Raw genomic sequence first — 25,790 nt, forward strand, 5'->3', positions numbered from 1 at the left:
ATGGGACTCGCTATTGGTGGTGTGCGCCCATAATTTCCCCAAATCAAAATGGCTGCTGTACCTGCAGTACCTGGGGCAGTACCTGTCTTGCCAGGTGCGCCACAGACGGATATTGACTGGCGATGCAATTACCGATCATTTAGGCAAAGGTAACCTTTGATTTACATTTGGTAAATAATAAATTAATACCTGTAATAGGCCGGCTCTTCATGCAGGTTGCGATTCACTAGTCCTGCCAGCAAGACTTCAGTCTAATCTAACATGCTAATCACATCTAATCACATCTACCATGAGTATAGTTCCAGTAACTGTAACTCGTCGTACCTCGTCGTACCTAATCAGGTCCGTAGTAGATGTCATTATGTTTATGATAAAGACTGAAGTCTTGCTGCGGTACATAGGGATGCACTGTACGTTTAAGAAATCCAAACTTCAAGCATCAAGAAATATACCTTGAGTCCTTGTATTTGTTAGTTTTACCTCAGAGATGCTGTAGATCCTCTCTACACATAGCTCGTTCACGAAGCGTTTTCGTTGTCCCACTGGCCTACTACAAACGTAGATTGCCTGGCGATCGGAGTGTTATCGTCAGAGCACCTCGGACTACTCTACACACTATAACACAGTGTAGAAATATCACAAGTAGAATGCTGCTCAATATGATAAATCCAAATCATGAAAATGAAGACAATTTGCAGAGCTAATATTTTGACCACTTTTGCACTAAGTCTAAGTAAATTACTCCCATGCAGATTGCAGGTTTTGCCAACTCAGGGAATTTTGAACCCACCCAAAAGATGAGAAATTTTCTTAAAAATTGCCATTTGGCCAATTCCATGCCAAAAGTGCCTTTTGGAAATTTTTAACAAAATTTTGGAACATTATTGCTCAAAACAGGAGCATTTATTTCAAACTAGCTAATCATGCCTCCATAGATTGATGTCAGACCTACTGCAATATTATAAAGAAAAAAATCTGAGGAAGTACCTTGACAGTTTTTTTTCATTATGAAAAACGTTACGGACGTTACATTTGACATAAAATGTAATGTCCGTAACACTAAATCAACAGTGTAGGACGATACAGGAGTATTAATTTCAAACTTACTTTTCATGTTTACATAGAATTGAGTCAGGGCTTACTCAATATAGTTCAGAAAAAAATAAAACACAGAACTGAGTGGAGATAAAAGGATATGTACCATCTGTCAAAAAGGCAGGCACTTTTGCGTAACGTCCGTAACGCTCGTTTCTATTTCTTTAGCTAATTAACTAAGAAAGCCAAAACAACATTGCTTCATTATATTGAACATTAGAGTGTGTACCAGTAGCATACTAAGAAATAAAGTGTTATCCTAACAGCAAACATGTGTGCTATTCACTTAAAAGTTGCAAGTTGCATGTATCTGTAACGTCCGTAACGGTGGAATTGGCCATTTTGGGACAAAATTGAGCGTGAGGCGCTTTTCAAGATTTTTTGCTAAATTTTCTTCCTTTCGGTATTTTAATGTTTATGAAGATACACCGAAGTTTGATCTGCTCAAGAAATTTGAGCTTTTTAGCATTTGTAGTTTGTCCGCAACACTCATCAGCAGTGTCCGAAATAAGGAAAATATGGAGGTTGTCCCGAGGACAACTAAAGCATAAATTCTGCTTGTCCTCAAAACATTTTGGTTGTCCCCAAAATGTGTCATATTAAAGAAGTATAATAAAGTGGTTGTCCAGAGGATAAGTACATATCTCAATATGGTTGTCCCCAGTGATTTTTGGACAAGAGGACAAGAGGATAAGTGCTTATTTCGAACACTGCTCATCAGAACGTTCATTTGGATGCCACCATTGGATTGTACATGATAAAAGGTCGTTGACCCCATAAATGACATTTGTAGCAGTATCGAAGGAACATTCAAACGAGTGCTACGGACAAACTAATTGTGATAAAATGCTCAAATTTCTTGAGCAGTTTGAACTAGTGATCATCTTCATAGCTATTAACATAAAAACAGCGAATGGACGTAAACTTGCGGAAAATCATGAAAAGCGCCCTCATGCTCAATTTTGACCCAAAATGTCCATTTTAAGAAAACGCAATGTCCCATTTTCATGCAACTTTCAAAATTATTTTGAGATCATTTATATTTAGACACCAAAATCATAGCAACATGCCAGAAATGGACTACTTTGAAGGATTTTGTACTCAAATCCACTCCCTCCACAATAATACGGTATGGTGACACAAGAGGGTGCTGCACACTTTTTTCTTGGACACCAGGCCAAAAATTTTGTCATTTCATGTTGAGATAGATTATATAGAACTGTTTAGAAATTAAAATAACCAAAAAAGTCATTTTGGCTTCAATGATATAGCCCACTGGTACTAAAAGATATTAAACACTCGACCAACTTTCGATAGACATGCAAATGTACAACGTCAGACGTACAACATGCATGCAAGCATTTGTCAAGCATGCCATCAGGCTCAGCATGATGAAGATTGACGACATCATTATGACTTTTATAACATGAGTTGCTGTGAGCTTGCCTGATTTGACATTATTCATAAGACTCGAGTCATTGCTTTGAACTCTTGCCAATTTTGTGACTAATAGTAATACACCAATGGGACTCTGCGCTAGCCTAATATTAACATACTAATTTGTGACACGCCTATTTAGACACGCCAACTCTATGACTTTACAATTTTATAGCCTACTCTGCTAATATTGCAGAAAAGACACCGAGAAGTTATCTCGGTGCTCCTAATTAAAGGAGGGAACTCAACCAACCAACCAACCATGGGCCATGATGACAGGGGTGTGATTTGTCAGGATTTATCCTGATTTCAGGATCAGCCCTCGAATTAGCCCACGGCACCCATGGCATTTTGCCCATCCCCACTGCCGTAATGCCCTCAAAATATGTCCTTTACCCAAGGCAGTCACTTGCCGTGCCCTCTAATGAAGTTGCCGTCGGTGCCGCAGCCCTGCCTCTTCATTATAAAATCATCTATCTATGTTTGTGTGTGTTTTCTTCACTTTTGAGGAATTGCCTTGGTACCCTTCTCAAATTTTCAACAGTTGCCATGATGCCCTCTTGAAATATTACAAACTGCTGTGCAGTGTTTACTCTCTCTGGAAATTGAGTGCGCCAAATGAAGTATTTCTCCCCAAAATTGACTCACTTTTGTCTCAGTAATTCCTCAAATTGACTTTAATTGTAATACAGCATTGCAAATTGTTGTGGGCCAAATATAAGTTTCACTGGGCCAAATTTGAGACATACAGCCTCTGAGTAAACACTGCTGCTGTGCTGCCTTGCCTTTTCAGTGAAAATCCATGGCAATTATCAACTTGCCCTAAAAAAGTTGCTGTGCCCCTTCAGATCCTTAATTCGAGGGCTGTTCAGGATGTTTTTTTCTTCTCTTTCGTGAACAAAAGTACATGAAAGTGGTTATTTTCAGGGTTTTTTCATGGTTTTTCAAGATTTTTTTTTTCATTGGTCTAATCACAGGGTACAGCCCTGTGTGTGATGAGTGTACATTTTATTTTTAGGACACAGTTCGAGATGATTTACGGCAGGGCTGTCAACTTTTTGGAATTGCTTGGCGTGAGCGTACCGGGATTTGCTGACTCCAATGTTTATTTGACTGATGATTATTTGAGCCACGGCGCTCGAGAATGTGAAAAGCAGGGGGGGGGGGTAGGAACAACAAATTATTCATGACAATGCGTGAGATTTTACTAATTTTTCAGCTTTTTGCGTGAGATTTACTACCTGGGCGTGCAATGCGTGAGATTATACTACCTTGGCGTGAGACCGTGAGAAAGTGACCCAATGCGTGAGACTCACGGCCAATGCGTGAGAGTTGACAGCCCTGTTTACGGTACATTTGGTGGCCAAATGTGTGAGTCGTTTACTATTTAAGTGTAGACCAAGGAGCAGGCCATAGAAAAAAATTTGTCAGTCTGGGAACATACGGGCAAATATGAGCAGCTCTAAATTCTTTTTTTTTCTGCCAATTGAAACTATTTTAACACTGCTGAGGTTACTTTAAGACTTCCTGAACACAGGACAGAGTTTTCATGGCATATTTTACATCTCAATTATAGACAAATTTAATCATAAAATAGTAAATATTTTCAAGATTTAGTGAATTTTAAGTAACCTTTGGAATATTTTCTGCCACTTTTAAAATTTTTCTGGGAACTGTGTTCCCGTGTTCCTGCCCTTTTCTATGCCCTGCCAAGGAGTCCAAAGTTCCACTGAGGTGATTTCCAGGTGATAATACAATGTAGTATTTTTTTAACAGATAAGGCCTAAAGACATTTTAGTTACCAAAAGACAATACTTAATTTGAAATTTTGAGATACCCAAGGTACATGAACATTAATTTTGCCTTGCTTAGTACATGTAGCTTTTTGAAAATGTTGTAACAACAGTGTATTCAATGCATTTCATTGCTGGACCACTTGCCCCATCGAAAACAAAAATTTTGGGGCTATACTATAGTGATTATCCCAAAAAAACAAAAATTTGGGGCTATACTATAGTGATTATTTTTTATTTTTTATTTTTTATTTTTTATGTCTGAACTATGCAAGGCATTAACAGCTGCTATCGGTATGATAGCGCTGATGGGTTGGCGCCAAGATAGTTGTTAACCTCCCGTTTGAAGCTCAGCCGATTCTGGTTAGAGATAATTGGACCAGGTAGATCGTTCCAAAGGTGAGCTGAGGATGGAAGGAATGACCTCTGGTGGCTGACCAGGTTGGATCTTGGGATTTTGACAGCTTGGTCGTGGGATCTGACAGAACGCCGCAGACGAGGATCAATAATCATACGATCTGGTAACAGATGTTGAAGGAGTTCTGGAGCTTCGCCATAGAACATCCGATGAAATAGAGTGATGGCTCCCACTGCTCTTCTATGTCTCAGGTGCTGTATTTGATGGTTCTTTCCATCTGCTTCTGAGATGCCAATGATACGCACCGCTCTTCTCTGTATCGCATCAAGTTTGGACAGAGAAGTGGGTGGAGCACACCATCCATGCAGAGCTGGCATATTCCATCTTGGATCGGATCATAGTCTTGTATATCGTTGCTCTCTGAGAAGGGACAAGGTAGGGGCCGCATACGACGTAGGGAGACCAAAGCGTTGGCTAGCTGTTCTTGCCATCTTGTCCACTACAGGGGTCCATGACAGGTCTTTGTTAACAGTAAGACCAAGAAGGTCAACACTGTCTGCCTCTTCTAGAGTTGTTCCAAAAAAGTGGAGGTTAGGGTGACTATATGAAGCATCTCTGCGGTTAGAAATAGTGGTGGTCTTGCACTTCGCAGCTCCAAACAGTACATTCCATGTGTTTGCCCATGTCTCTATTGCTTTGAGGTCTACATCAAGTGATATTGCAGCACCAATTCTATCTTCCTTGGACTTGATGGATGACATCAGTTACATCATCAGCATATAAGATTGATGGATTTGTACGTCCGGAGGTGATGTCATCGATGAAGATGATAAACAGAAGTGGTCCAAGGATGGAGCCTTGTGGGACACCAGCATTTATAGGCTTTTCAGTTGATGAAATCCCATTCAGTGAGACTCTCAGGGAGCGATTGGTGAGGTAGTCCTTCAACCACTTCAGCAGCTTTCCAGTGAAACCCAGAGCAGATAGCTTTGCCAATAGGCCGGGGTGCCATACCCTGTCAAAGGCCTTACTGATGTCAAGGCAGGCAACTCTACTTTCTTCTCTGTCATTGATGGAGTTTGATAGCCGCTGGGAGACATATGTTAGGGCATCGGAAGTGGAATGGCCAGCCCTGAAACCAAATTGCTGCTTAGATATTAGCTGATGTGAGTCTAGGTGGCGCCACATAGCTTCATATATCAGTCTCTCCATGACTTTAGACAGTGTTGACAGTAGGGATATAGGGCGATAGTTGCTGGGAGAATGCCTGTCCCCTTTCTTGTGGCATGGGATGACATTAGCAACCTTCCACTGGTTCGGCACATGACCTTTATCAGAGCAACGGTGGAAGAGGCGAGCAAGTGGGGTAGCAAGCTCAGGGGCAGCGGTTCTAAGCACAATGGATGGGATACCATCTGGTCCAGAAGCTTTGTTGATGTCGAGTTTCTTCAGCTGCTTACTGACTTGCTTTGGCCAGAATACAATGTTGCCGCACTTGGAAGCAGTCTTGTTTGGAATGTTGGGGACTGGCTTACAGTTCTCAGCATGAGGGATGGTTGATTTCTCACTGAAGAATGTTGCAAAGCACTCAGCTTTAGCCTCTGATGTTATGTAGGTGTTGCCATCAGATTTGAGGACTGGTATTTCACTCTTGCCCCTTTGCCCATAAGCCGATGTGCGGTCCACCACCAAGACTTTGATCCTGTCTGGAGCTCGTCTGTCATCTTCTCCTTAACTCTAGACTTGTGCGCAGATGCAGCTTTTCTTGACACAGATGTGTACTCTGTCCTGGCTCTGTTATATTCAAGTCGGGACTCTGGAGTCTGGAGGATTTCCAACATCTCCACTTGGTATCCTTCTTCTTGAGTGCCCTTTCACAGCCATCATTCCACCATTCTGGGTAGTTAACATAGGAGTGCACAGATCTCTGGGGTATAAACTCATGCATTGCCTCACAGATGACATTGGTCACATTATCACATGCAGCTTCAGGGTTGTTTTTCGTGATCAACTTGTTCCACGGAGCTGCGGCTAAAGCACTTCTGAGTCCGTTCCAATCTGCCTTTTTGTGGAGCCATACTTTTCTGGGTGGTGGTTGTTCAGATAGAGGTTGAGCTTGCAATGTTGTCTTGGCAAGGTAGTGGTCGGAGGTGCCAATGTTGTGATCTATGATGACTGGAGTGAACAGGTTGGGGGCATCTGTAATGATAAGATCTAAGCGATTACCAAGCTGGTGGGTGGCTCCTGAGACAATTTGGGTAAGATCATGTGTACAGCAGAAGTCATATGCCATCCTGCCCTCTTCATCAGTAGGAGATCTGCTGAGAAGCCATTCGCGATGGTGACAGTTGAAATCGCCAGCCAAAATAGAAATGTTGGCTTTGGTTCTTGTGATTAGGCGGTCCATGTTATTATCATACCACTCCAAGGTTTTGATGACTTTCTTTTGAGGACAATACACAAGAGAAAGCAGTACTGTACCACTCATGGTTTCCATGGTGAAGACCATTACCTCATGCCTCTTGGGCTCCATGCTGTATTCTCTCACTATTGGCAAGCCATTCTTGTAATAGACTATGCAGCCGCCCCATCCACTGTTGTCAATCCTATCTCTTCTCATGCTAGAATAGCCAGCTAGGGAAATGGCTGGACTATCTTCAGGGATTGAAGATTCCAGCTTAGATTCAGTAATGAGGATGAGATCAGGCTTGGACTTCGTTGGAGCAGAGCAGATCCTAGCCTCTAGCTGTCCTTTATTAGTTCTTAAGCCTCTCAGGTTGGTCAGCCAAATATTCAAATTCGTTAGTCGTGATCCGTGAGCAGATTTAGTCAAATTCGTTCAGTCCGTCCGTTTATTCTCTTTAGTAACTTTCGTGACAAATAATGCAGAATTGGGGAGTCAGCCCCATTGGGAGGTAAAAAGCGAAGCACCCACGGAAAACCAGACACCCTTCACAGCACGGTCAGTAGTAAAACTGCTCACTGCAAGGTGGATAAATTTAATAAGTTGATCAATTTATCCAGTGTCTGGCAAAGGTCATTCTCAGCTTAGCAGCCTGCTCTGCAACAGTGCCTGCCTTTCTTTTGAAGTTTCGCAGTTCTTCTGCAGGTCCATTACATGAAGGGTTAACCCTATGCAACTCCCTAGGTGGAGGGTTCTGCTTTTACACAGGTGGACAGCAGCCGAGGTTCACTAATTATGGAGTGACTCGCCTCAAATCCAGGAACAAGTAGTGCCGTTGAATCTAAAGATTTCGTCCGCCATAACGATGTCCTGTTCAGCACCGACTATTTAACCATAGCTGGGTGACCATAGTGTAACCACCTGGATATACAATGCTGGTCAGACATTGATGTTTAGCTCATAGCTGGGGTTAACTAGGATGTACAAGAAAAATAGAGAGAGATAGTCACAATACCAGTTTGCACCCACACTAGCTTTGACCTGACAACACAAAGAAGTAGGGTGTTGTCCGTGTGGGGATGTGCCGTCACCTTCACACTGGGGATCTGTGTCCTGTACCCCAGAATGAAATCAATAATTGAGTCATGATTATCCCGAGGATCAGGCACCTCTAATCCTAGAAGGTGGGATGAAAACCTAACATCCCAGACAAACCACAAATGGAGTGATAACCTAACAAAGCCAACTAAGTTGCTTACCTATCCTGGCAAACTGGCTTGCGAAAAGAAGAACAAATAAAAATTAGCTAGAAGTAAGTGGCAGAAAGACTGACAGAGATGAATGAGCTAGGGAGGCAGAGGAAGCTCACTTCCTCACTCTGGTAAAGGACCAGCCCTCTCCAAAAACACACCTAAGCGCAAGAAAGCTCGGTGTGGTGGGGGTGTGCACTATACATGACCTAAACTGAAAGCATCCTGAGATTCAGAACAGTTTGGGTATCCAGATGGCAGGCGGTACCTCTCGGCCAAGGACGGGGTGGTCAAGTGCTTAGATTTTTGGTTACACCTCCTCACTACCCCATTATCCCCAAAAAACAAAAATTTGGGGCTATACTTTAGTGATTATCCCCAAAAAACAAAAATTTGGGGCTATACTATAGTGATTATCCCCAAAAAACAAAAATTTGGGGCTATACTATAGTGATTATCCCCAAAAAACAAAAATTTGGGGCTATACTATAGTGATTATCCCCAAAAAGGTATCGCATTAGTGTAGAATGTGTGCAAATACTCTGTACATATCAATCAAGGTTTTAAAAGGGGCAAAATTCAGATACGTATATACGGTACCGGTACATGATCTATTAATATTTTACCATCAGTTAAGGGGGTACTACACCCCTGGCCAATTTTGTGCCTATTTTTGCATTTTTCTCAAAAATTATAGTGCATCGGTGATAAGTAAGATGTATATTATAGGGGCAAGGACTACAGCACAGTTGTGGAGTTACAGTCAAAAATGAGGGAAAACCAATATTTGATCAATAAATCAATAACTACTTGCCTTGAGTTGCTGAATTTTCTGTGCAGTAGTTGTAGTCCTTGCCCCTATAATATACATATTTTACTTGTCACTAACACGCTATAATTTTTGAGAAAAATGCAAAAAAGGCACAAAATTGGCCAGGGGTGTAGTAACCCCTTAAATTTATCATCCTTAAAGTGGTCCAAATAGAAAAAACATCCCCAAAACAAACACAATGGCATAGATTTATTTTCAACGTTAGTGGAAGTAGAAGGGCATGTAATTTGTATAGTGTGCCAAAAAATGCCATTTTGAAGCTGAAATCGCCAAGTATAACATCAAAGAAATGAGATTGAAGCGTGCACAAATTTGCATGGTAAATACGGCTTAGTGCACCGAAGCCCCCCTCCCCCCCCCCTGAAAAATGGGAAATTATGGTTAATCAGCCTACCTTCTTTTAACCCTCAGGTTGGGAAAATCTACCCACTGACCAGGAAATTCTACCCCAAACCAGGATTTTGCCCCCTCTGACGAGTGACCCCAGATACGCCACTGCCTATCAAAACATTTTGACCCCCCCCTCTTTGGGGTCTGAAACTTTTGACCCCCCCTTGCTTGGAAGTCTGAAACTTTTTGACCCGCCCCATACATTTTCCAGCCACCCCCCCCACCACACGCTTGAGGTCCATGGGAAAATCCACGGTCCAATCCTAGAAAAATTAGCGTGTTATTATACGGGATTTTAATCTTCTGTCCCTCCTATCTCCAGGTGAATTTTGTATGACCTACCCGCCCCCCATCGCGGGTTGCCATTTTCATTACACCCTTCAGACTTGTGTTCGGGTTTGTTTTTAATTTGACATGTAGGCGTATACCTAAATGTATAGCTATGCTATATATTATTATGTAATATCATGTACATGTATAGGCCTATAGGGTGGGGTGGGTGCAGAGGTGTGTAAGGTGGGTAGGGGGGGTGTATGTAGGGAAACTTTGGGGTGGTACTCAACACACTTTAACCATGACTTCCAATGCAATTTCACGTGATGAAAGATCCTCATCGTGCTATAAACATGATCAGTCAGTGGCGTAGCTGCCGGGGGCAGGGGGACAATTGCCCCCTGGCAAAATTTGCCTATTTGGGCCCCCGCCCCTAGTGCCAGGAAAAAGGAGGGAAAAGGGGGGTGCAAGAAGAAAAAAGAGAGGAGAGAGAGGGGGGAGAGAGGGAGAAGAGGGGCAGAGAGATGGAGAATCCATACGATATGCAATACCACACGATTATATTCAATAAGCCTGGCAAAATTGTCTATTTGGGCCCCGCCCTTCCCCCAAGTGCAGGGAAATTTGGTGGATTTGGGCCCCCCGCCCCATACAGGCTTGCCCCCTTGGAAAAAATCCCAGCTACGCGCTGTGATCAGTAGGAGCGCTATTAGGCCTGGGAATTTCGTTGCTATATTGAAGTTCTGGCAAAACTGTAGCCATGCCGGTAAGCACCGGTATTCCTATTAAACCCAGGGATATCGATCCACAATGCTAGTATTAGCCTTAGATTTCACGCGTTGATTTTGAAAAATTTTGAAAAGATATTCTGACAAAACTATGATATATCGCTCACGGTGATGTGCGTTAGAAAGTTGGGAAAAATCCTTCATTAGCGAACTATATTACTTTGAAAAGCTAAAAGTAGGGATGACCAATGAACCATCAACTTGATTAGAACACTCCCATAGACATGCAGGGAGCTCAACTGTGCACTGCTTGCACATACATTTCTAAATTGATCTCATTCTTTTATTTTTCAATATTTTTCTGTAAAATTTAGGAAGTTACTGCCAATTATATTTTGTAACTATTTTGCAAATTACAGCAACATAACTTATTTTGTTTTTCTGTAAGTGCGAGTCAAAATTGGTCCATCGCCACAGTGCGCTTAATTGCCAGTGGCTGAGTTTAGCACTGCTCAAGAATGGCACAAAATATTCAAATCAGTAAGATCAGGTGAAAAACGTGGCCTACTGAGCTGTAATTTGGCAGAGTTGCCAGTAATACCTCTATCATACCCTCTGTAAAAAGGTTAAAACATTGAACAAGTAGATCTCGAGTTACAAATTAAATCACCAGCTTCCCTTTGGAATTTTTATATTCCTTTCAAATCATGTTAAGAAGACACCTTTCTGAACATAAATGTGAAGTTTCGTGCTCATTCGATGTATTGTTCACCTGATCTTAACCCTAAACGTTTTCTTATATTTAGGCCTATAACATCTACAACTTGCTGCTGGCTATACCTTGTTTAGGACTTTCAAAAGAAGTACCTGAATGTGCAACCATAACTGTTTCAAAATAGCCCGCGATAGTCATGCAGGTAACTCCGAGGTCAAGCATTGAATTGGTTTGAACAAAGATACTCATAATGTATTGAGTGCTACTTTGGTTTGAATGAGGAATACAACAGGAATACACATGAGCATGATGAGGATAATCTCTATTGTTGTGAATGAGTCAATGACCTTCAAAACTTAAGATTTTGTTTACATACACCTACTAATTGGTCATATTAAACCCAATAACATTGAAATTCTTGGTTGTGAAAAAAAGTTCACCTACTTAGTGCAATTTTGATTTTGTGCCATATCGGCTATCTTGGATGATTTTTGGCAAATGTCCTCTAAATGCATGATTTCAATGCCTTGGTTTGAAAAAATAAGTTATGCCAGTGACTAGTTAAGTGCCATTTCATAAGAAACCCTTTGATACTTTCACAATATGCTTGTTTCATGTTTGCAAATATGTTAAAATAAAGAAATATATAAAGGTAAATATATGCTTATGCCAATTTTGCTCCCAACTGCTATTTTTGGACCTTGTCATTTTATTTCGTTCAATGACCGGTCAGAATGGGAAACTTTGATAATTCATAATTCGAAAAGTTTTTGACCAATTTTGACCATTTAACCACCAAAATACTTCTGTTGATTAGTTCTACTCAGAAAACAATCTTTTGTAGCAATAGGGTTAACATGAAATTTTGATGGTTATCCCTACTAAAAGGTTGATCCAAAAAAAGGCTCGCGGGCAGAGTTTAAGCCTTTCAAAATCGAAAATCTTACACGAAATGACTGAATTTCACGCCTAAGTTTAACACTAGGATTTGAAAAAAAATACAGTATCAAGCACTACAATTTGACCTGACATTTACTGAAAAAATGAAAATGATTGCTTTTTATTTGGCCGAGAAAATTTAATTTACATTGAAAAGGTGTAACTCAAAATTTAGCTCATTTCAACACCAAATTTGATCGTTTGTATTGCCTCATTAAATGACTGAGTGAGTCTTGCATAACAAAAGAATCGGTTGTCCAGGTTGCTAACTGAATAATGATGAATAAATAAAGAGCGAAACTGTACCTTGCATAAAAGAAAACAATTAAAAACATAGTTGTAAAATATTAATCAAATGCCCGCTCTAGTCAAAACGGGTTGATAATTGCTTTTGATAATTTTAAATACTAAATATTTATAGAAAATAATAGATAACTAATAAAGAAATAAAGGGCAACACAGTATGGTTTACGAGGCCAGCCTCGCCCATTATTTAAAGAGGCATTCATACATTCTGTGGGGAGAGTCTGCTGAAAATTTTATATTATCAATTTTTTGTGCTCATTTTGTAGCAAAGTCATAAAAAAGAAGAAATATTGAAGCAAAGTTGCAAGGACCCATTTATTGTGACAGAACAACACAATTTAGGAGTTTCTTACAGAGAGAAATTACAACACAGTAGCCTATGGAGCAGTGTAATACACATAATCATCCATAACTCAAAAACGCAAAATTGGAATCACATGGGATTTTGGATGTAAGCTTTTTCTGTGTACCGTATTCTTTCCAATAAGCGCCGGCTTAACAAAGTCATTTTGCGTGGGCGCTTATTTTTTACCTGGTTTACCTAATTTGTGCGTAAGGGGCGTTTGTTAGAGACAAATTGATGTAGGTTATAAAAGGGTCCTGAGACGATCTAGTAGCTTTTCTGATGCAGAAAATATATTGCAAGTTTACACAGGACTTGTAGTCCTCCAGCTATTTCAATGTATCGACGTCTGTCACTTCAATATTAATGGTACCATACCAATAGCAAATTGAAAATACCTGGGTGGGCGCTTATTGGGGCATGGGCGCTTATTGGAATGAATATGGTATATATCTACTCATAAATGTCATAAAAAGATGTTGTGAGATTCATTGAATTCCTCTTTCAAGTTTTTATGGCTGGGGGCACATTTAACATTATGAGCCCCAAAAATAAACCCTTTATTTCTATTAATTGCTGCAAAATTACTGAATTACAACTATGGAAAAGGCACAGAGTTCAAATACATACAAATGTACATGTATAAGACTAAGAGTAGGCCTACCGACCCCATGTGTAACGCTATGGTAAATCCGCCATCTTGGATTTTCGCTCATGGAGGCTAAAATAGATCGGCATTGACTCAATATTGATCGATGTTTTTAGCTGTGTGAGAACACAGCTCAAGAAGTAGTCATGTCCCATGTGTAACGTATGCTAAATATGTGTAACGTATGCGAATAACTTAAGAACCCCTGCACTGATCTGAACGAAACTCACACCACTTACAGCGCTCGTCCCCCGCGTACTTTAGGGGGGTCGGTCAAGGTCAAGTGGGGTCAAAGGTCATTTTCTGTCAAATTTCTCTGTCAAATATCTGAGGTGTTGCGCAAGGTTGTAATGTGGTTTCCTGACTGAATTAAAAAAGGAATGCAATGTTTGAACTTCTTATTTGGAGTCGAGTTGGGCTGTGTTTATCAATATCTGGGGCAAAATGTGACATGTTGAAAATGGTCTATTGGATGAGTAGTACTGGTTAACATTTGTAACTAACTTCAGTTGCCTCACACAGCTACGGAGTGCACTCGCTCTTGTTCTAAAAGAATCAAGTGTGTTTAATTTGGCGTTGTTTGTTACTCATATCGCACACGTCAGCAATGCAACGGCGCCAACGCATCCGCTCACGTGGTATTAATGTACGCGGGTTGACTTGGAGACGCATGTATTACGAAGATCATCGATCAAGTCAACAAATAAATGCGAAGGTACATGTACTCTATTTCATGCCCATGGGCGATTAAACAAAACGGTGGACTCGGTACTCTTATTTGAACTCTGTGGGAAAAGGTGATTTGTTTTCAAAATGTTAAGTAGCTCACAAGCAAACAACAGTGCACTACAAACAAACCTGCTTTCGTATGTTACGAATTGCTTGCTGCGCGGGGTTTGTTGAAACACGCGCGCCTTTAGCGTCACACAGGGCTTGCACTGCATCGCGATTTGTGGCGTGTGGTGGTGCGAGAAGAACATAAAGTTTGTTGCACTTTATTGTAATTAATGGTCGCTCACCTGACGCGTTTCAAACAAATCAGAGAGTGCGTTTTTGAATAATGGGCTGAAGTCGCCTCATCCCTTCTTGAAAATCTCTAATAGGAAACTAAGAATCAAGTGTGAACGGCCTGATATGACACTTAGATTTAAAGTGGATACCTGGTGTACTTTTTTGAGAGAAAAAGGATTTTATCGTCAATTTTGACCAAAAATTGCGGCTTGTACCGAGTGAGTATAGGAGCCATATGGGGGGGGGGGGTACTTAATTGGTTTGGACGGGGGTGTTCACCTCCAGACTGCCCTTGAAACCCATACCCATTTCTAAGGGTCACTTTGCAAGAAAAGGGTATCCATGTCTAAGGATTTTTCTTTTGATATTGTCACAACTGTTAAAATCATTTTTTTGGTATTGGTATTTATTTGTGACATGATCAAGAGGAATGGGTCACATGTGGGGAATGTTGATTTTGAGTTAAACAGGCAAAAATAAGGGATAAATTCTGTTTTTTTAATAATGTGTGTGCCAGTCACCCTTTGCTTAAGCTGCCCTCATTCTTTCTGAAACTTTTTATCTCCTGCTCTATTAATATATAATGCAAGTGTTTCCGTAAGCTGACCAGGTTCGTAAGCTGACCACCATGAATTCAGCAACCTTGACAGAATAAGCTGTGGTTTATGATACGGCTTATTCCGTCTGTTTGTTTGTTGTCCCCGCCGAAAGAATTTCGGAAGAGGACTATGAAATGATCAGCGTATGTACATGTATGTATGTAATGGTGTAATGCTGTATGTAATGATGTATGTGCTAAAAAATGTTAACCCTAGCAAAATTGGTTGCTGTTCCCACACACTTTGATGGATTTTCATGGAACTTGGACACAAGGATGCTGGGGCAAGGGCATACATGTACTCCCAAAAGATGTGAGGTCAAAGGTCATCTAAGGGTCCTTTGAGGTCATTGAATTTAGAGAGTCAAGATATGCATTATTGGTTCCTGCAGCCACATCCTTTGATGGTTTTTCATGGAACTTGGACACAATGATACTTGGGAAGGTGCACATATCAGGCCCCAACATATATGTTGGGTTCAAGGTCATGTAGGGGTCATATGGGTCATTGACCTTAAATAGTCAGATATGCAATATTTCTTGTTGCATTCACATACTTGGATGATGGATTTTCATGGGACTTGGACACAAGGTGGGCCACACGTGTGTCCTAAAGAGATGTGGGACAGTGGGATCATTGACCCTTAATGGTCAAGATAGACATAATTATTGATTTTGACCAAAAAAAACCCTTGTGAACACTATATTGTGAGAGTTGTAACATTTATATGGATGTCCTTTGGTACAATGAATGGATCCACTGGATCATGGCCTCAACCTGTTTACTTTTTCAGCCTAAAATATGATAATTAGTCTCATCTTAATGTCCTCTTGGGATCAACGGCACCAGGGGGGGGCACTCAATATAAAATGGATATAGGTGTAGGGCTGGCACTTCCGCACTAAGGGGCATTCGGTTAGAGCAAAATGTAAAAAATATGGGGTCATTGGGTGAGAGCATGATTTTTGGCATTCGGTGAGAGCAAAATGTAAAAAATATGAGGTCATTAGGTGAGAACATGACCTTTTTTTTTTAATGGAATCTTTGGGTGAGAGCTGAAACAGCGCCACAGAAACCTCGAAAATCGAATTTCTAGTTGAAATGGCTTCAATTTTTTTTGTTTTTTCAAAATAAGTAACAAAATCAGTGACAAATGAAAGTTGCTGTTCAAATTGAACTTGTAAGGGTCTTTGGGTGACAGATCAAATGAAAAAATAAGGGGTCTTTGGGTGACAGAGCATGTGTTCATAAAAAATATGGGGTCTTTGGGTGACAGCGACGCTGAAAAAGGGGGTCTTAACAGCCCTACATACGCGTCACCTCCAAAGTTGGAGTGCCCCCCCCCTCCCGGATATAGCACTGCATCAATTGGAATAGTCTAGGCCCAGTTCACTCACTTACATAATTACCTATATATAGACCATGACATGTTTACCATTGCTTTTCAATGGCCTGAAGCTTGATCATATCATAGACTCTGTGATCAAATGTTTTGCTTGTAAGTTGGTCTTTCCTCGCTACCAAATCAACCAACTTTATCAGCAGATTTTTTAGACAAAATTTGTAATTATATTATCTCAGAGAGTCCTAATTAAGATCACAGCATCATATCTACAACAAAAATTATTTTTAACATTAACTATAATTTTGTTTTACATTAAGGACAAAATGTGATTTTGATGCAAACAAATAACACATCATTTTACAACACTGCTTGTACATAAAAAAAAGGCAAAGAAAATAGGTTGATATTATTACTTGACGTAAAAAACAAATTGTATGTTAGAAATTATATCTTACGTAGCCTGACCATATATTTCTTGATTTCACAATGATGCAAGCAACGGATACACTACCATGGTTTGTTCAACATGAGTCGACCCATTCCTTTTTTTAAAGGATTTTTTATTTTTTAACTCACCCTGTATGGTATGATTTTGTGAAATTAAGTGGTTCATGAAGGCGTGCTACTTCACTGGCTATTTTGTGAGATTCAGTGGTTAGACACTGCTACTTTAATGATATTAGGTGCCTTTTAATTGCAAACGTAACTTTGATAAAGTGGAATTTTTAAGTTGAAACTTGTTATTGTCTCTCTTTTTTTTCTAGACATGATGGAAAAATACCATGTTTGGCCATTGGACAAGATCTTGCTGGTAATGTTAACGATCTCATAGGAGAGGTAACTGGAGTATTATTCCAAAAAGTGGACCTTGGTATAGTAAAGACAGTTCTTCCAAATGATGACTTTGCACAGATTGATTGGCCAAATGCTCCAACACGTGACCCACAACCAGGCCCCAATCTTTTACTGGGAGCCCCTCCACAAGCTGTACCGCCAATCTGGCAAGAATTTGCAACTACCATGCTGCATACAAGGGATGGGATGCTTGCAAGGGTGAGTAACCTATCGTTGCTATAAGGTCATTTTCACAGTAAAGGGTGTAACTTTTGATTTTTAGGGTCAAAATTTCAAACCACTTAAATATGTTTCTGTTTACTGTAATCATGCATAGAAGCAACTTAAATTCCAGTAAAATAATGTTTCAAGGCTTAAACCTTTTGATTTCTGATAAAAATTTGACATTTCCATAACATTTTGGTTAAAATCTAAGAAAAAATGTATTTTACATAAGCTCAGAAAATTATGACATGAAAGCTGGAATACATGTGAAATCCCATTCCAAAGTAAGTCAACAGATATAAGTTAAATTTTATACCATGTTTTGCTATGTTTGTAATTGCAATTTTGAAAAATTTTAACATCAAGGGTCATTTGCAATGGAAATTTCCCAACCTTAAACATATTTTTTAAGTTTTAATTAGGTTCCTAAAATAATTTGAATGTCTAACTTCATGTACAAATACTACTTGATGAAAGGAACCTCCCAGCCAAGTTAAACAGAAATTGGAGTTATTTTCTAGAATTGGCAATTCAAGTGATCTGTGTTTCGGAGGCTTCAGTTAACAACACAGGTGATCATAAAAGTAAAATATTTGGCTAACTACTACAAGTTGACATGAAAAAATAGGTAAAAAATATCACAATTACCAATTTTCATGCATTGCTTCTAAGTATTGAATTTCAGTTGTGACAAAACTTAAATTATCACAGCAAGTCATTTTTTTTGTTTCGGAGGCTTCATGTTAACAATGGTTAAACATTGCAGAAGTAGTTTTTTTTTAAACAACACTGTTGGGATCATCTAAGCTGTTATTTTCTTGTGTGTATTGAATCAATGATTCTATGCGGCAGATATTGTAGATTTATAACATGGTAATTTTTTCACCCATTTGTTAAGTATGGTGTTATTTGCATGTGAAGCCTCGAAACGGACTTTCTTGGGTATCAGTATATTTTTCAAACATTAACCATAATATCAATTTTTTTTAATTTATGACATTCTGCACATATCATGTAACAATTACAATGCAGATATCAATATGGAACACACCAATTTAGATATGCATAGATGATAATTAACCTAATTGTTGTTTCGGAGGCTTCATTTGTTTCGGAGGCTTCAATTGTTAACGGAAAGTTTGTATTGGGTCCCATTTTCAAACGGTGATATATATCTCCATGATTTAAAAACAAGTGACTTGAAGATCTACTTTGCTACATTTTGATAAATAGATTGGATGAGCTCTTTTATTTATATTTGCCCAAGCTTGCTGAACAGTTTGTTTCGGAGGCTTCAAAAAAGTTAACGGAAAAATGGCTCTTTGAAGTCAAGATTTTATAAAAATTTTAAAAGCTTGCAAATCGACTAATTTTTGTTACCCATTTCAAGTTAAGATATCAACTGTTATGAATCAAGAAGAAGTGAAGAAATAACCAAGAATTATGAACCAAAGCTATACCCACAAAGTTTGTTAACAATTGTTAACGGAAAATGAAGCCTCGAAACGACAAATCTCAAGTCCAGTTCTCAAAAATACAGGGCTGTTCACAATTAAATCTAATGTGGCAGTGTTTACTGAACATATGACCGTACTTTCAGGATAAGAAAAATTATCCATGAACTAACTGAAGAAAACACAGGGTTTTACAAAAATGTTACTGTTTTTATAGTTTTTCAAAATGGCAATATTAGGTACATTTAAGCCTGCTAAAACTGAACGCAGTAACTCCCGAAGATGATTATGCTACCCAAGGTAGCTGCTAACTAGATGACTTATGTGGCCAAAAATCATGGAATTCTGTGGCTTTATTAGAACACTACGGATCAAAATGTTAAAAATCCAGAGTTACACCCTTTACCGTGAAAATGACCATAATGTACCATATGGCTGTTCTCAGTGTCCGAAATAAGGAAAATATGGAGGTTGTCCCGAGGACAACTAAAGCATGAATTCTGCTTGTCCTCAAAACATTTTGGTTGTCCCCAAAATATATGTCATGTTTTTGAGTGCAAATAATCCAACTTAGTGTTTTGGGTTTTTTTGAGCTGCCAGCTATACTGGGAGGACTTAGAGATCTGTTTAAGTTTGAATTATAAAAAAAAGGTGTGTTTTTTGCATGAGATCATACGTACTTAGGGTATTTTAGGTCGTAATAAGAAATGGTATTTTTAGGTCATGATAAATAATGTTTCCTTTCACTGTTTCCAAGAAAAGTTATCAGCATTCACTTTTTAAATGCTTTATTAAATGCTTTGAAAACATGAAAAGGGTGTCAAAATTCCTAAAAAATTGAAGAAAAAAAAAGTGTGTTTTTTGCATGAGAACCATTTAGGTTTAGGGCCTACTATGCAAATGGGGTATCCATTAGGTTTAGGGCCTACTAAATGCTTAATTAATACTTGTCCCAGAAAATTGTCCCAGATATGCCAAATTGTGACATCCATCCAGACTTTCAATGTTGCTGTTCTCCCAGAAGTTTGACCCAATTATTTCCTAAAAAACTTTTCTTGGTATAACTACAATGAGAAGAAATTGCTTCGCTCACCTCATTATCTTCAGCAACCTCAGACAAAGCATATTAATATTTTCAAGTTCTAAAATTTCTGATGAAAACCCTGTGATTAATGAGGAGGAGCTGCTTGCAAGCATATGAATATATGAATACAAAGCCACCCAAGTCCATACTTTGGCCAAATTGAGTTAAGCATGGGAAATTGTTGCTATACATAGGCCATGTACAATGTATGAAAGAACAACTCAAATTCATCCTCTGTGTCTATTGAGCATGTGAAAAATAGCTAAAAGAATCAACCCAAATCCATGATTTGAGTCTTGTAACACATTGATTGAAATCCAGTATGTATAAAATTCCACTTGCATGTAACACATTCATTGCTGGAGCGTGACTTTTGAAGAAAAAAAGTGGGTTTAATCAAGGAAAGTGTGTGGTTTATATTACATGGCAGAATGCTTATCAACATTATACATAACTGTGTGCTTTATTTCTTAATTATCTTACTAGTGGTAATCTCATTCCAACATTATTGTCTTAGTATATGATTCAAAACAAGAAATGTCTTTAAAAAAGACAATGCCTCCAAGATACCAGTGGGCACCTTTTGTTATTAGTTAAGGAGACACTTATAATGCTAGCTTTAAAGCAATATTATAACATTTTCAAACAAAATAGATTGGCATTTCTTTGCCATAAAATGTTAGCTTTTACTGTCAGATATATCCCCTTTTATTTTTGAGCCGAACAAATACGGCAAATCAAAGAAAATTGAATTTACTACCAGCGCACATGTCGCCAATACGTATCACTCCTTCGGTCATGTTGTGGTACGACCCTTTGTTGTGTATATCACCGTACCGCACGCCGTGTATGCTGCGTGTGTGTTATGAACATCGTGTATGCGTTCGACTAATAATTCCATCGTAATAATAAAGCGCCCGGTTCCGGCGTTTTATTCAAAATCTCGGTTTTGACAAAACTACAGCACCTAGAGTCTTGATTTTTGCAGGGTATATTGGTTTAATAAAGTACAATTTAATCGTGTAAGAAAGGGAATTTTAAAAATTCAGTGAGGGGTCTTCCTCAGCAAATGTTATAATATGGCTTTAAGGTAACGCTATTGGATATAGATTTTTGTCTGATTGAAATATGTGAGTCCATTCTCTCCTGATTACAAGACTGAAAATTTTATTTTAATCGGATATTCGGTTACCAAAATATATGGCCTGTCAAAATGGCGCGAAACCAAGAAGTTGGCAACAAATTTCTTTTATTTTTGATATGCAATGATGTCAGGTAGGCCTTATTTTCTAATTATATATGCAAGAATTGTACAAAGTAGAATGTTCAGATCGGCTACAAAATAAGATATAAAACCCATGAATGCCTTTTTCCATGCAAATTTTCATTTGCATAATTAATTAGGGCCCTAATCAACTTTTCTAATAAGTGGCCCAAATTAATTATGCAAATTGAAATTTGCCAAAACGCAACCGTAATTTTGTAGTAGGTCTACAGTGTGTGTTCTACCCATGTACCATGCCTCAGTAGGCCTACTATAGCTCTTTTAATTGTATCTGAAATCTTTACTTTGCATAATTCATACATGTAATTAGAAAATCATCTGGCAACTGGACTTGTCAAATATATAGAAAATAAAAAGAAAGTTGTTGCCAATTTTTTGTTTTGGGTTCGCACCATTTTGACAGGCCATATCTCAAGAACCGAATGTAATCTACAGGGCATAAGCTTTAACATATTATTTAAATAGAAAGAAAATCTAAATTTGTGCATTAGCCAATAGGGCCACGGTCACCTAAAGCCATCTTGCAATCTTGCAGATAATTCTGATGTATGAAATAAGACCTTCAAACTTTCAGATATGAAGAGTTCCAGATGCAGGCAGCCGTTTCTGTTTTTTAAATGCATATATGCCTAAGTTGTATAAAGAGTCATTTCTCGTGGATTTTTTGACTGAAAATTACGATTGTAACGTTTCAGATTTTTTTAATGCTTGTTTATTATATTTTGTATTCAGGACTAAAATAATATTAATATTATTATATTTAGGGGGTCTTTTTATAGGTCATTACTCTTTTGTATGTGTAATTGAATAAAAAATCAAAAACATTATTGTTTTGTTTTGTTTCCTTCATTTGTGCTTTGTCTTGCATCGAAAGGGCCAATATCAACACCTTGTTTGTAAGAAGTATTGTGTGGGGAAAGATGATTCTTGCATTTTATTTTTATTTCTATAATAACAAACAAAAAGCAAATTTCTCAGTCAAAGTCTTGAAACGGTCATGGGTATGCATGCAAAAATATTGCAACAGTACTCAGTAGAACATAAAACACAACCACGCATGGGAATTGGGGAAGCAAATACTTTTAAGCGAATTATTCGAATTATATCAACGCAATAAAATTGCAATACTTTAGTACATGTATTTGAACAGCAATGCCGGGCAGCAATGAAGCCGGCCATAGGCGGCGGCTAGGCGTATCATACCATACATTGCAGTTCAAATGCATCGGATCATGATTGTGGCCTAGTCGAGCCTAGCATGCATGCCAGTCGGTCTGCTGACTCGCCGTGGCACAAAAATACCTCCCAATTTTGCACAAAACAATCCATGATGTCAAATTATCACATCCAAAGTGTCGCCATGAACGTCAGCTTCAACTTCTCCAGCCAAAGTTTTTGCATTAATAATCAGGTTTCATGTAATCATGAAATTAAACCTTGTTTAAGGTGTATTCCCATTGCCACAGCATAACGGTTTTCCAACTTGTCTTCAACAATAAAGCTGCTGATCACACCGAAGGCATTGAGGTGGTGTGGCTGCTGATGAGCGCTGAGGCTACAACCTATAATTAAAGACCGAATTAAAAAAGACTAGTTTGCGTCTGACGTCATGACAAAGCGGCGCCGTGATTGGTTGCTGACCTGGGCAGTATGGCATTTTTGGTCTGGTTGACAGGACGGCATACGCAAGCTAGTCTTTTTAATTCGGTCTTCAATTATACAACATATGAGTTTGAAAATATTCTAATGCATAATTCATTAACTTGATAGACCCACGCCATTGGCGCCACGTGCTAAGCGTTTCTAGAATCCCTATAGAATAAGATTAATTTTAATGCTAATTCATTGCACATGCTGAGGAAGCGTGATTACCTTTTTTGAACATTCGGAAATGGCGATAGGCTTAATTTATGTATGGCATAAAGAGGTGGGGGATATATATTGGGCTCTCGATATTGGGCGGAAATTAGAGTACTTGTCAGAATATAAATCTGTACAATCGGCCTACATGCCGCGCAATGTGCGGCATTTTAGGTGTAAATTTCAAAGCATACTACCTCCTGCGGAGGCAGAAAAACCACCCAAGTCCAGAATTTAAAATGAACCCCACGAAGTCCCTGAAATGCTAATCGTCATACCTAATACAGTTTAACCCACCCATTTGCACGTACAACTTACCATATTGACCAGGTAAATCTAACTGAATGAATTAAAATGATACACAGGTTTTTTTCTCAAAATCACTTCCCATGGACTTGGGTGGGTTTTGGATTCATGTATTCATATTAAAACCGTGTTATTATTTTCAGATGACAGTTCCAGGAGTACCTCCACCAGCTTCTTTACTGAAAGGGATCCATAAAAGTTTATGGCTAATTGGTAATAATGTCTGTGTATTTTCTGAAGTAGACACCGAGGAGAAGCTTGAAGCAATAAAGAATGCTGCTGGAGCAGGTTGGGTAAGTACATATGAGCCTGCTCCATATGAGCCTCCACCCCTGACATTGGTCCAATCAAATTGCAATACATGTATCTACAAAGTTCAGTGTACCACGAAAATGAAACTTTGCTCATTTATAGCCAGATAAATTACCTTGAAAATGAGATATAAATCACCAAAATGCAATAATCCATTCTCATGTTGTGCTGAAAAACTGTAACGCCTCCACCATGTATTCACCAAATGGTGGCGTATGACCTTAGAAAAATCAGCCTTTTTAGCAGTGCAAATTTCCTGTCACCATAACTCCCCAAGGGTATATGATAGAGACATGGTTTGTATGTCATTTTGTTTCTCATATTCTTGTAGTAAAGGGAATTTCCAATACAGTGAAGCCAAATTCGGCATCTCAGCTTTCTTCGTATTTAGATGGCTCCTTCGGAAAGGTCAAATTCTATGCAACCGGCCAGCGTTCTCTTAAGTGATAGTTTGTTTAATTTAGTTTGTTATTGAGGACAAATTATTTACATATGAATTTGCCGCTTCACCAAGCAGTTTCATCATCTTTTTGGTGCTCAATAGCACATCACGATAAAATGTTGAGAACAACTGGCTTAGTTGTAATATTCTTCTTTTGTGACTGCGAAAGTCGGCGGGGAACATATTTTACGCACCGCGTTATCCCGAGTTCGCCTTGTTTTTTATTCAGACACATTAAAGAAGCATCACTGGGTGTTTCAAAAACCAAAATAAACTTGATCACCTGTTTTTCTAATTTGTCTAATTTGAAGTAGAACAAATTTTATCTTCTGAGATAGAATTTAGCTTGGACCTGCCCAAACATGGGGGCGAGCTAGGGGCTTAGAAGTTGTGACACCTGTATGTTCATGAAATGTGAAACTTCTTGGGTCATCAGGTGTTGTCTGATCACACAACAAGGTGACAGTTGTTGTGTATAGATGATTATTATTATTATTATTATTATTTTGTATTTTCCTTGTTTCAGAGTAACAACAGGCACATAAATAACTGGGCATATGACATTGTTGATGGACTCGATGGTGCACCCACTTTTTACAGCCTCTTCGATACTCTCTTTCCGGACAGCCAGATACCAGACCAAAAGGTACTTGTAGCCGCTCCACCTGAAACATCAAAGAATAAAACTATTAGACATGGTGTTGTGCATTATCTAACATATGGTTTTTATGAAAATCAGATGGAGGAGGTTAGACAACCGCGACCAAGAAGACGAAATGAATATGTATCAAATAGAATCTTGCTAGGGGAAAAATTAGATAACAGGGCTAGGTCAAGATCCAGGTCACCAGTAAGTGATAATGATGATATAACTGAACATGTGCGTGATGTCACAGTTCCACCCCGGGCACAGCTTCAGCCTATTACTATACATGATATGCTGCAAAACCCTCCAAATTTCGTGCTGAAAAGTCAGTCATTCCATAACTACTTCGAGGCGCATAAACCTGACTTCCTCTTTTGTTCCATTTCCACAATAGAAAGAGAAAGTGAAGAGGTTGCTGGTGTTGTCAATAGATCAAGAGAATATTCAGTGAAACTGATTATTGAGATATCTTCTCAGCAAAAATTTGGGCCATCTGTTTCTTTAAAGAAACATCTTCAACGTACTACTGAGCAATGTGTACAGCAGTGCCTTTCAGGAATGAACGCTAACCAGGACAAAATTTATGGCCTGACCATTGTCCCAGATGGTCTCAAATTGATTAAAATCAACAGAAGGCAAAATCCAACCACTTATTTGGTGACAGAAACAGAACTTGTCACTTGGGACCAAACTCAAAATATATATGCCATGCTACAAATGATAGACAATATTCTGCAGTAAACCTTTGCTCATGTATTGAATTGTCAAAGGACAAAAGTTGCAATTCAAAAAACGACAAATTAGTCATTTATCTTTTTCATCAAAGTTGCCAATGGTGAACATAGCACAAAACCTCTTAATCTGTCACCCTGCAA

General features: G+C 38.9%; 1 protein-coding gene across 1 annotated transcript; it reads left to right on the plus strand.

Annotated features, from left to right (window-relative positions):
- On the plus strand, positions 1-25,790 carry LOC140164917 (uncharacterized). Its single transcript, XM_072188315.1, has 4 exons — positions 1-149; positions 17,232-17,520; positions 23,659-23,808; positions 24,796-25,790. The coding sequence occupies exons 1-4, from the start codon at positions 49-51 to the stop codon at positions 25,654-25,656; spliced, it is 1,401 nt and encodes a 466-aa protein (XP_072044416.1). The 5' UTR covers positions 1-48; the 3' UTR covers positions 25,657-25,790.

Source organism: Amphiura filiformis, chromosome 11 (genome assembly GCF_039555335.1).
Source record: "Amphiura filiformis chromosome 11, Afil_fr2py, whole genome shotgun sequence".
Taxonomy (NCBI): Eukaryota; Metazoa; Echinodermata; class Ophiuroidea; order Amphilepidida; family Amphiuridae; genus Amphiura; species Amphiura filiformis.

What these genes read in the sequence shown, in the direction of transcription:
- LOC140164917 (XM_072188315.1), top strand. Translation starts at nt 49, where the DNA reads ATGGCTGCTGTACCTGCAGTACCTGGGGCAGTACCTGTCTTGCCAGGT. An exon ending in TACCGATCATTTAGGCAAAG is followed by an intron (nt 150 to 17,231) that starts GTAACCTTTGAT and finishes TTTTTTTTCTAG; the next exon opens with ACATGATGGAAAAATACCAT. An exon ending in ATGCTGCTGGAGCAGGTTGG is followed by an intron (nt 23,809 to 24,795) that starts GTAAGTACATAT and finishes TCCTTGTTTCAG; the next exon opens with AGTAACAACAGGCACATAAA.